Here is a 12,167-nt window from a genome sequence, read left to right on the forward strand (position 1 = left end):
GTGGGGCTTTGAGCTGCCAAGTTGTTTTCCTGGTATCCCTTGTGTTGTGGATGATGACACAGCTTGTTTTTTTAAGGCATCTAAATATGAGGAATTAGTTTTTCTCTTAACCACTTTTAAGGGCTTTCTCACTGGAAAAAGAAGAAGAGTTAATTTCTTGTGAGCTCAAGAGTTTGTATTTTGCATAAAGGAACTTCTCTGTTTCCCTAGCCCTGTATTAAGTCCACACATTGCTGCTAACCACTTGTATTTACACCTCCAGGTATCACCTAGGAATAGTTGAAGGAGAGATCCCTTGTGTTAATTCACCAGAATTAATCACTCTTGGTCCTTTATGTTTTCCAGCTGATGCTCTTGCAATAATGTGTAGGTGAGAGCAGGGTGTTTGATAAATGGCAGGCAGTGAAGTTGTCATTCCATTTGCAGCATCATGCCCTGAAAATAATATAAATTCTGAGAATGATGGGGAAGGAAGAGTTTGTTCAGCACTGTCTGAGAATCCAGCCTCCCCTGGCAGTGATAATGACAAAGCAGAAAGCCTGGATTGTTATTCTGGTTGCACATCTGTAGTTAAAATCTGAAACAAGAGCAAAGGGAATAGGTGTGGTCACACCCAGAAACCCTGAAGGGAACTCCCAGAGCTGGAAGTAGAACCCCAGTTCTTGGTGCTTCCATCAGGCAGAAGCTTTTTCTCAGCAAGGGAAGAGCAGTGAATTTTTTGTCATATGGAATGGGAGACTGTATTGAACAGATCAATTGAATGTGCCAATAATCACAACCGGGTGAAGTCTTCATCAATTCTGTTTTCTACAGATTTAGTCAGTGCCGTTTTTTTACTTTCATCCGACACAGAATCTTTGGCTTTCTTCCTGTTTTTCTGAAAACCCCCGTCAATAACCTTTCCTGGGAGTTTGTCTCAGCAGCATCTTTGAATGACTCATCTCTGCATTAATTCAACAGTCCAGTTCTTAACCCTGCAAGGCGCCAAGTCAGCATAAACAATGACCATGCCCCTTAAATCATTCTTCATAACGATCTCTTTGGTCAAGAATTTAATGTCTGTACTTGTCAATATTCAAGACAAGTCACCTAGGGCTCTGTCAAGAAAAAAAAAAGCACCTCTAAAAGCAGCTGATGCTTGGTGAAACAGTCACCTTGCAAGGAAGGAAGTGACTCCTTCTCTGTATCCACAATAAGCAAGCAAATGATTTTTTTCCAGTTTGAAATCTTTGGCTCTTACATATTTATTGGTTAGACTTTGGAGTTTGGGCTTCTTTCATTGTGAACTGTATTTATTTCAGCTGGAATCTGTTAATCCACAGCTGGAATCTGTTAATCCACATTTTCCTCATATTTATTTCAGCTGGAAGCTATCAATCCACGTTTTCCTTGTGTTTCCTCCCCACAGGGTTTTGCACAGAGTTTCCTCCGGAGAATGTCCCCCCGAAGTTCCATCCCTGGCTGTGGCGTCACTTTTGAGATAGTCTCAAACATTCCAGAGGTGAGGAAGTAACCAGAGTGTCTCAAATTGGCCAAGAGCCTCCAATTTTGTGCTTTCCCCCCTCATTTTGAGCGTGCTGGCTCTCGCTGCTGCCAGCATAAACTGCGGTTTGTAAAAGATGGAGCCTGTTCCTTTGCATGCTGTGACTTAGCAGCAGCCTCTGTCTCATCAGGTGTCACTGTGTATTTTGTTGAGTGAGCATCTATTTGCTCAGGTCCTTGAAGAGGCAGTTTGAAGAGAAATGGGGGGGGGAAAGAGGGAGGAAAAATGGGCAGGTGAAGTGCCTGCTGCAGGGAGCACGAGAATCTATGGAAAAAAATAACAAAGTGGCTTTTTCTCAGTAATGTCTTTATGCAACTCTTGATTCCTGAGCATATTCCCAGTTAGATGCTAATCCTTTCTTTCCAAAGAGATGCTCTATCAGGGCACTTGTGAAAACATTAACACATGAAGAGCCAAAACTCTGATTGCTGCCTGGCTCTTTCATGTTCTGCTGCATTTTGCACTCTGTGTTGAAATGCTTCTCAAGCAATGTTCTATTTTTTTTGCTTCTTGCAGCTCACTTGAAATTTTGTTTTCCTCTCAGGTTAGATAACGCCCCAAATGTGCTCAAGCACTTTTTAATTATGAAATATCTGAATGCAGCCCTTTTGCTAATTAATGGCAATGTCTTGCTGTGAGACTCTCAGAAAGAGCCCAAAAAGCCTCAAAACAATAACCACGTACAGCTTGAGATGTCTGTGACAGTGGCAGGAGCACCTGTGCAGGTTGCATGGCACAAGGTGTTTATTTGGATCAGAATCTTAAATTGGGTATTAGGAAGAAATTTGGAGTAGATATTTACGAAGAAATTTAGAATAGATATTAGGAAGAAATCTAGAATAGATTTTAGGAAGAAATCCTTTTCTCCAAGGGTGGTGAGGCAGTGATTGCCCAGAGAGGTTCTGGACTCCCCATCCATGGAAGTGTCCAAGGCCAGGTTGGACAGGGCTTGGAGCAACCTGGGATGGTGGAACGTGTCCCTGCCCATGGCAGGGGGTGGAATGAGATGAGTTTTAAGGTTTCTTCCAACCTAAACTATTCTCATGATTCTCATCTGCCTCTGAGCTTAAGGACAAACAGTACTGAGCTGGTGCCGAGTGGTTTAAAAATGCATTTTCTCTGGGAGTGACGTGGGAGATTTTGGTTTTATTTTCAAGTTCTGCCCTCTCTTTTTGCCTCCCCAGGATGCTCAGGGGGCTGAGGAGAGGGAGGCACTGGCCAGGATGGCAGCAAACGTGGAAGATGCAGCTTCAGCTGACTCTGAAGCCTACATTGAGAAATACCTGCGGAGCGTCCTGGCCGTGGAGAACATCCTCACCCTGGACCGGCTGCGCCAGGTCTGGCTGCAGCAGGGAGTGCTGAGAACACTGTGTGCCATCCAAACACCCTCCTGAGCACACACAGAATACCCAGCAACCCCCAAAAATACCCCAGTGCACACCTCAGCCTCCCAAAGTGGGCCTGTGGCAAAGATGCAGGGGAGCAGAGATGTCCTCACGCAGCTCCAGCATGGGTGGGGCTGGAGTTCCCTGCTCAGGGCTCAGTTCTGGGGGGCTTGGTTTGGTTTTAAGGTTGTTCGTTGCCAATTCTGGTTCAGGAAAAGGAGTTGTGCGGCCTTAGCTTTTGTGGTGGTCTTCACAGGGGTCCCAGGATGAGGGAAGAGATGAGAATGTTGACTCCATGTTTCAGAAGGCTGATTTATTATTTTATGATATATATTCTATTAAAACTATACTAAAAGAATAGAAGAAAGGATTTCATCAGAAGGCTGACTAAGAATAGAAAAAGAAAGAATGATAACAAAGGCTTGTGACTGACCGAGACAGTCCAGACAGCTGTGATTGGCCATTAATTAGAAACAACCACATGAGACCAATCCCAGCTGCACCTGTTGCATTCCACAGCAGCAGATAATCATTGGTTACATTTTGTTCCTGTCCTGAGGCCTCTCAGCTTCTCAGGAGAAAAAAATCCTAAGGAAAGGATTTTTCATAAAACATGTCTGTGACAAGCTTTTGCTTTCTGAAGCTCTACCAATAGTTTCTGCAGTTGCCAGTAGATTTTTTGTCATTTTGCCCACATTCTACTTTGAATTCACCAAAGCCATCCTGCCAATAAAAAAAAAGACATTGATTGGGTTAATTTTAAGTACTATAACTTGATCTGTTTACCAGGAAAAATACAGGAGAGAAAAACATTTGTTGAAAATTGTTCTCCTGGATATAAATTATGCAAGCACAAAGAGAAAAGTTATGCAAAACAAGCTGGAGCTTGTGCCTGCCCACTATAAATTCACAGGGAAGTGTGATGCACTTTAAATATTGAAAGCAAGTTCCCTGTCATTTATAATTAGTTGAACGGATTAAAATAGGAGCACAGCTAGGAAAGAGAGTCTCAGTCTTTGCATCTCTGTCATCTCCTAGAATCAAGACTGCAAAATCCTACACGTGCCAATCAGCAAAATACCAGATGTTAAAATTTATCCATTCATAATTTTAGCCGTGTAAACTTTACAGACAGCAGCCTGTGCCACAAGGCAGCTCAGAAACATTTTACTTGTATAGACAAAGCTATCCTGGGATGATCAGAGCTTTAATTCTTGCCAAATACATTTATTTTCTCCGTTTTGCTCTCTGTGACTGCCAGGAAGTTGCTGTAAAGGAGCAGCTGATGGGAAAAGGAAAACTCTACCGCAGGAGCCTGAGCTCCCCCAACGTGAACCGGGTGAGTTCTCCCTGCTGGCATCTCCAGCAGCTCCACTCTTCATTCTCAGGTCCTGGAGTCATGGAATAGAGCAATGAATTTCCTTCTTTTTGACCCCTCTGTGCTGTTCGGGTTTTTTTTCCCCTGAACAATGGATATTTTTCATTTCCTTTCCAAGTTGAAGGGGTTTTTTTTTCTCTTTTTCTTTAGAAGATGTGAAAACAAGTTACAAGTGTAAGCTGAACTTAAGCTTTGTACCAGTGTTGTGCATAAAAATGAGACTTCTTCTACCCAAAATTTGGAAAGAAATTATTTGATAGAACTGATTATCAAACTAATGACAAATTCTGGCTCCTCCCAGGTCAAGAATTAAATTTTCACCTTTAATTTCTTGGATTTTGTTTCTGCTTTAACCACAAAACTGTTTCTTTTCAGCCTTACTAGTCAAGAGGCATAGTTATGAATTTTTTGAAGTTCTTGTTAAGAAATAATTCTGCTTCTTTTAACTCTTCCAGCTTTCTGCAAGCCGCCAGGATTTAGCCCCCCCTTATAACCTGAGCAGTAACAGGGTGAGTATCTGCAGATCTCCTGGGAAAACTGGGGAAAAAAGGAAATTTCTCTACTCTACCAGTGATTAGGAGCATAAAAAGGAAATATCTGTGAAAAATGGGCCACCCCCATGTGCTCCTGGATCCTTGGGACAGAAATAGGTTTGGATGTGCTGCTCTGGGCCTCTCTGGGGAAGTTCCCAGCTCTTGTCCCAGCCCCTGTGGGATGCTCAGGAGCATTTTCCAGCTTTAGAGCTCTTCCAGAGCTTTCACCTGAGTGGAGGAAAAAATTCTGGGAGAAAGGAAGAGGTTTGGGTCCCTATGTTCAAGTCCAGCTCTAGACAGAATAAAGGCTGTGAAGAAAGTCCCTGACCTCCCAGTGGTCCTCATCTTGTGGTGGGTGGTAATCCAGCCCATTTCACTCCTTAAAAACACCATTGTAGACCCAAAGCATTCCTTTAAAAGGTGAAAAATTAAATTTAAGCTTATTTTCCAAATCCTAGATCAACTGAAGGATCTCCTCCTGATAGATATTCTGCCCAGCAAGTGTGGAGTCATTTTGAGGGGGAGAATCTGGTGGTGACAAGGCATTTTAATGCATAATGCAGTTGCACAGAATAATAGAATTTTGATGTAGTGCTCCAGCATTGGTTGCTAAATCTGCTACATCTGATCCATGGAGAGAATGCTAAAATATGTGCAGGTGATAAAGTGTTTGTAGCAACTTCTATTTGGAGAGAACTGTGGGGTGTTTCAATACTGTAAGGCTTTTAAAGCAAAAATTAAAGATTAGGATTCTTAATGATTTCTGTTTTTCTCCTCCCTTCCCCTCAATGATTTCTCTCATTGCATGTTTCAGAGTCCAAAGGTCCCAGCAGAGGTAATGCATTAGGTCCACCTAATGAGTGGGATAATAATTTTATCTCACTATAAAGTTGATTTTGCTCACTCACACGCTTTTATTTCCTGCTTTGAAGATGCTGCTGGTGGTGCCTCATTTGCATAGCACAGAGCAAACGAGTTTTTCCATTGAAATGCTGTCATTAATGCAGTGTGAACTGGTACAAAGCAGAGAACTTTTCTCTTTGGGTGCATCTGATGGGTTCTTAAAGAGCTGGAGCTGTTCAGTGCCATCTCTCACAGATTTTTGGACAGGGTGAAGTAATTTCAGAAATAACTCCCTCTCAGCTGAAAAAACCAGACATGAAAGCAAGCAAATATCTAAATATCTGCCAGTGAATATTAGCCTGGAGATGAGATAAACATTGAGACTTTCTCTCAAATCTTGCTCAGCCTTTATGGCTTTTATAGTTCAGTGTGAGCAGCTCTTGATTTCTGTGAACAAATGACTTTAACATAATCACTGGGCCAATGGAAAACATGCTTTTTTCTTAATTTTGTGGTAGTGCTCTCAGAGGAATGACCCAAGCTTTGGTTAGCTGGAATTTTTGGCAATGGTTTGCATGAGGTTTTGCAGCTCTTGGCCGTGGCTGTAGTTGCTGCCAGAGACTCTGTGCTGCAGGAATGTGGAGCTGAGGTGGTGGAGCTGCTCCCCTTGCTTGCAGTGAGCTTCAACCCAAGGCACTTGTTCCTCAGGACATGGAGATGGGACCTCCCCAGCTGGGAATTCCTGGTTTGGAAGGGATCTCTGGTTCCAGGCCACGTTGGACGGGGCTTGGCACAGCCTGGCTTAGTGGAAGTGTCCCTGCCCATGGCAGAAAGTGGAATTTAAATTTGGTGATCTTTAAACCCTCCAAACCCAAACTATTCTGTCATGCCATGATCCAGTTTCAATTAGAAGATGAGCAAAAGCTTTTGTAATCCCAGTGAAATATTTAACAAATCCTTAAATGTCCTTATAGCACCTGGACATCACAGAGCTCACTGGTGAGATCAGTCCTGGCCAGTTTAGCATAAAGGACCTGAGAAGAGCTTGACAGGCAGAGTTTTGGTTAAGCTGAATGTCCTTGCCCCTGGGTGAGAAATTTGGGGGCAAAGAAGTCTTCTCCAGCAGTCATGGATTGTTATTTTATTGCCATTTTACCAGGAACTGGGTGTTGTTTATGATAATAAGCCAATCCCAAACAAGTGATTTAATGTACCACAGGCAAAAGCAGTCACAAGACAGTGACAACACATGAACTGGGTGCAGAATATTGATGGAAGCCCTTTGCACATTCCAGGATATTCCTTTCCTTAACTTTTATTCCATTTCTTTATTTCTCTCTCTAATTGTTGTTCCTTGCGTCCCTGCTGCCTTTACCATGGATTTTTAGCTTTGTGGAAAGGGCTCCTGAGTCTCATTCCTCTTATGTCAAGCACCATCCATGCTGGTAAAATTTGGGATTTGCTCCATTCTCCATCACTCAGAAGAGCCAAGGCTCATTCCCCTGTTAAAAAAAAAAAAAAAGATTAAACAAGAATATAGTTGAAATAAGAATTAAAGATGGTGTCAATGCAACTACAGCAGGCAGCTCAGGAATTTCAAGAATTGAGGCATGGATTCATCTTGCAGACTTTGGCAGTAAAAACATGGATGGGTGGTCACATCCTCCTGAAGAGCTGGAAAAGTCCTTCTCCAGGACTGGAGCAGAGGTGTGGGATTGGCACATTTTGGGCAAAAACCACCTTAAAGAGTATCCCAGTGTGCTGAGAGCACAGAGGGATTCCAGGGAGCAGGACAACTCACACTGAGCTCTGCATTCCTGGGAATTTTTAATTTCTGAATTTACTTCAGAAGAGTTTTGTGGACTTTCATATTGTCAGCAGGACTGACCTGAACCTCTGGGTTCTGTCTGCTTGCTTAAATGAGAAAAAGGCAATTTTTACTCCTGTTATCACTGCAGATGTGGGGAGAGTGAGATGAGTTTGATTTCTCCTTGCACATCAAGTGATGCAGGGGTATTGAGTATCTTAGTCTTTATATCAAATACTCGGAGTGAATTCTCATGTTCAAGGGGGCTTTTGTTGGAAATTTAATTCAGTTTAATTCAGAATTTAAAAACTGAGTTGACTAAACAGGATGAATCAGAGGCACAATGAATGGAAGGCACCTCTGAGGTGTTTTACAGATCAGACCAAATCACATATTGATGAAAAATATCACAAGTTGCTCTTGCAACACCTCTGACAAGAACCATTTTGTCTTGGACATTTGTCCTTCTTTCCCAAAGGCCCAGTATGTGTACCTCAAACTCCAAGTAAGACAAGATGGTGCCATTAAACCTTCAGGTTTTTCTGGGAACCAGAGGTTTTTTTTCAGCAAATTGACACTGTGTAAATTGAACTTGAATAATCCTGCTGTTCATGAGAACAAGTGCCTTTTGTCCCAGCTGTGTGTCCCAGCTGTTTGCTTGTGTTCCAGTGCTCCATGGTCACCTTTTCCTAAGCCTTTTCTGAACTGCTGAAATAATAAAACACAAGAATTATTCATTTCTCTTACCCAGTGGCTGCATTTTAATGGTCTGTCAACTTCAAGGAAAGATTTGTCAGGTAAAGCCTCCAGATGACTTAGGTAGTGATCATCCCTACCTGCCCTAAAGATTTTGTGCATGAAATAAATCCCCTGGGGTTTCTCATGGAGAGGATGTGTGGAAGAAGGGAAGGCAGAGGAGAAGAAGGAGAAGGTTTTATAAAATAAACCACTTTATAAACAGCATTAAAACACGTCAAGGGACGTGCATTCTTCTGGTGGCTACTTGGATTTGTTAAATTAAATCACTTGACCTCTCTTTGGTCCCTTGGCAGAGAGCAAATATATTCATGAAATGATGACTCCTCTGGGCAAATGATTTATAAGCTTCCTCTCTTTCTCTCACCACCCTTGTTGAGAGAGAAGAGATTCACAGCACTTAAAAAATAATAAGAAGAATAGTCTTAAAACTTTTAGTGGTGCATGCACAAAGCAGCACAGGAGAGTGCTGGATGATGTCCAGATGGGAAACCTGGAAACTTCATCGAGTTAATATAGTTTATAATCATTTTTATTTTTATTTTAGTGAGATTGACATGGGCTATCTTTCAATCCAGCATAGTAAAATCATTCATGAATTACCTTTTCCCTCTGCTGAGTAGCTGACACTTCAGTTGTCTCCAGTATTTTCTTTTCCAAACGTTTCTCCAACTGTTGCCCTGATTAACCCAATTTTGATGGTTTGTTGTCATCTCAGAGTTGAGGGTCCCAAATCTGACCTTCAGGCTAAAACTGATCTCTGCACTCTCTCCAAAGCAAATGTAGTTCAAAAACCCAACATGCCTTAAGTAAACAACCACACAATTTTTTCTTTTTTCTTTTCTCATTCCTGTTCTCAGGACCTTAATTTTATTTCTCCTGACAAAATACTTAAAATGACATAGAAAATGTGGTCATCTATAGTATCAAGGCTGAAGCAAAATTTCTGGAAGATCCTACATAAAAAAGCCTTTTCCTACAGAAAAAGTCACCAAATGCTGCCATTCTTTCTGTGCAGGATGAATATTCTGAAAGGGTTCTGCTGGTTCTTACCTACTCTGTTTTTCAGCATTCCCCAAACAGGGCTAGAAAGTCAAGATATTCCTTGAAACCATTGTACTCTTGGAACAGTCAGTGAAGGGCACTTCTGACTACACAGGTCATGACTCAGAAAATTATTTAGTTGCTCTTTACCTGCACTGAGTCCCTGTTCTAGCAAGCTACAATACTCTTGAGTATTTGTAATATTCTTTCTGTTTCTTCTTTTTCTGTGGCCTCCAGAAGCACTTGGGCTTGGTTCAAGATGTGGCATTTTGATCCATTTGTCTTTTTAAGTGGATCACTATCCCAAGATCCAAAAGGATCACTAATCAAGCTTTATATTCTCCAGAAACGAAGCTTTCAGATGCTTTTCACTCTTCCATAGCTCTTTTTCCTAATCCAGTGCCAACATCAACCAGGGTAATGACAGACTAGGCCAGGAGGAAACAAAACCAATATTTCAAGATTAGTTTGATTCTTGTGCTATTTGGTTTGAGTCTTCTATTTTTTTATTAATCTCTGCACATGATAAGGCAACCTGAGAGAAATCTGCACTGATAGAAACACGAAAGCCCCAAAAAAATAAGAGTTTGGGGATGAGGAATAGGAAAGAAGCATTTTGTGGAGTTTTCCAGCCTCAGACACGACTCTTGGATGTGTGTAAGAAATAAATGAGTTGCAGGTCAAAGATGATGCTGGAATTGGAGGCTCAAGGCAGGGGCAGAGCAGGAAGCTTCCAAGAAGGGTTTAAACACCAAAGTCCTCAAAACCAGCAGCTTTACAAACCGCTGCTGCTCCCAGCCTGGCCTCCATCAGCTTCACTTTTAGGATGCCTCAGTGACCTCAGACACCCATCAGTTATCCCAAATTTGTCTTCCCAGGTGCAGCACTGGCTGTACCTGGAGCAGGAGGGCTGAGGACAGGTCCTGCTCTGCCCAAGTGAGGTTACTTGGCTATTCAAAGCAGGAGCAGCTTCCCTGGGACTGACTTATAGATCCAAATGGAAATGATTCTTGCCCTGGGCTGCTCACCATGACCTTCAACCCAGTGGAGAAATCTATTCCTCCTATCCTGGCTTATTTATTATTTGTGAAACATTCATGACTTCAGGTTCCAGTTAAGATTAGTTTGGCTGCCTGTCATTATTTTTATGTTCAAGGTCAGATTAATTCCTTGCATCCAGCAGTGGGGAGCTACTTGAAAAACCACATTTTCCCCCTCTTCTTCCAGGAAAAAATACATTAAACTTATGGTCTAGGATGCAGCAGGTCCTTCCATCCCTTATAACTCCTGCACCTTTTTACTGTGAAAGTATTTCTCTTCCTGTTACATCTTTCAAAACACAAGCAAAATTCAGGTGTACAATAAAATCCAGATTTTGCACCAACCATAGCACAACTCTTCACCAGAAAATTAAATGGGATTGGACTTCAGTTTTTATCAGGGATTAGACTTCAGGGGTTTTTTTTTGGCTGCACCATCCTGTCCTTGCAACCCCTGATTGTGGAAAGGTGAAGCTTTGCACGCTCATCCTGAGAACATTTTGCCACCTGAACAGGACAACGCTTTCCCACAAGACCCTGAGACTTCTTGAAGAGTCTGAGCCTGGACTTTTTTGACCCATAGGCTCATAAATGGGTATTGAGTTGCCTTCCTCTCCTCTAAATTAGGTGAAGGAGAAGGTGCTGCTTTGGCAGTTTGATTTTGCATGTGTGCCTCCCTCAGGTGTTTTCAGGACAACCCTGTGGAATTCTGGTTTCACTTCCAGCAGGGCCACACCCTGGACAGTCACTTGGAGTAATCATTGCAGACAAATTTATAAATTATTTTGCCTAGCAAGATAGAAGAATTAATAAAAAATGGATTTGGACACACAGATTCTTCACACTCACATGCTGCTGTGAAACAGTGGCCTGGAGTTTCTCTCTGTTAGCCAAGAGGCTTTGTCACTGAGCCAGTGTCTGGCTGTGAGTTTGAGAGGAAAGTTCCAAAACCACAGTGGACCTTTGTAAAAGCAAGAGAAATCACCCCTGGTGTGTGGGATCCAGGGGAAAACCCAACCAGAGAGCCCTGGGATCCTGGGAAGGCAAAGGAGCTGCTCTTTTCTCTGTCACTGTTTCTTCCTCATCTGCATCAGGCTCTTGTAGGGCTGAAAATAATCTTCAAAACCCATGTCTTAACCCTAACCTGTCCTCATCTTTTTTGTCCTGCTATCCACAGCTGGGATATTCCAGCTTTCTCTTTGCCAGAAAACTTTGCAGTGCCACAGTTGCTTCCTGTTAATGTGTTTAATTCCTCCTTTCTCTGACTCCAGGCACAAATATCCCGCCTTTAGGTCTTGTATTTCTTGTCTTGTTTAAAGCTCTGTCCTCACCCTTTTTCCTGGCACTGCTTCCACTTCTCCTGAGTAGTTACACAAAATATTCAGGAATTTTGGGCAGACAGCACCATATTATTTTCACCTGGTTGTAACATACTCAGCTTCCACAACACAGCAGCATAAGTGAGTGAAATATTACAGCTGTGAGGTCTAGAAATAAACCTTTTCTGTGCCTTTATGCTGAGGGTGCTCATCTTTGCAGGGCTGGGTCTGCCAACTAAAACAGCTCTGGGGAAGGGTCTTTCCTCAGCTCTGGCACTCTGGGCTTGGCAGAGGGGCTGTGCAGGGTGTGTCAGGATTGCTGTGCTCCTGCTGTTGTACTAACTTGGAAAAAAACCTTTTTTTTTTTTCCCCCTCTAGGGTCGATGGGAGAGTCAGCAAGATGTGTCCCAAGGTGCCACAAACTCCAGTAGAGGCATTAGTCCATCTCGTAGCTCCCTGCCAGGCTCTGGGCAGCAGAACCACTCCCCTGATCCAGGTAAGGCTCTTCCTTAACTCACA

General features: G+C 42.6%; 1 protein-coding gene across 1 annotated transcript in view; it reads left to right on the forward strand.

Annotated features, from left to right (window-relative positions):
- KIF13B (kinesin family member 13B) overlaps positions 1–12,167 on the forward strand; it is a 69,831-nt gene that overhangs the window by 38,525 nt on the left and 19,139 nt on the right. The window contains exons 26-30 of the mRNA XM_066547618.1: positions 1,409–1,501; positions 2,728–2,880; positions 4,190–4,267; positions 4,762–4,815; positions 12,027–12,144. Coding sequence (XP_066403715.1) covers positions 1,409–1,501; positions 2,728–2,880; positions 4,190–4,267; positions 4,762–4,815; positions 12,027–12,144 — 496 coding nt within the window. The remainder of the gene's footprint in view (positions 1–1,408; positions 1,502–2,727; positions 2,881–4,189; positions 4,268–4,761; positions 4,816–12,026; positions 12,145–12,167) is intronic.

This window comes from Molothrus aeneus, chromosome 3 (assembly GCF_037042795.1).
Source record: "Molothrus aeneus isolate 106 chromosome 3, BPBGC_Maene_1.0, whole genome shotgun sequence".
Lineage (NCBI taxonomy): Eukaryota > Metazoa > Chordata > Aves > Passeriformes > Icteridae > Molothrus > Molothrus aeneus.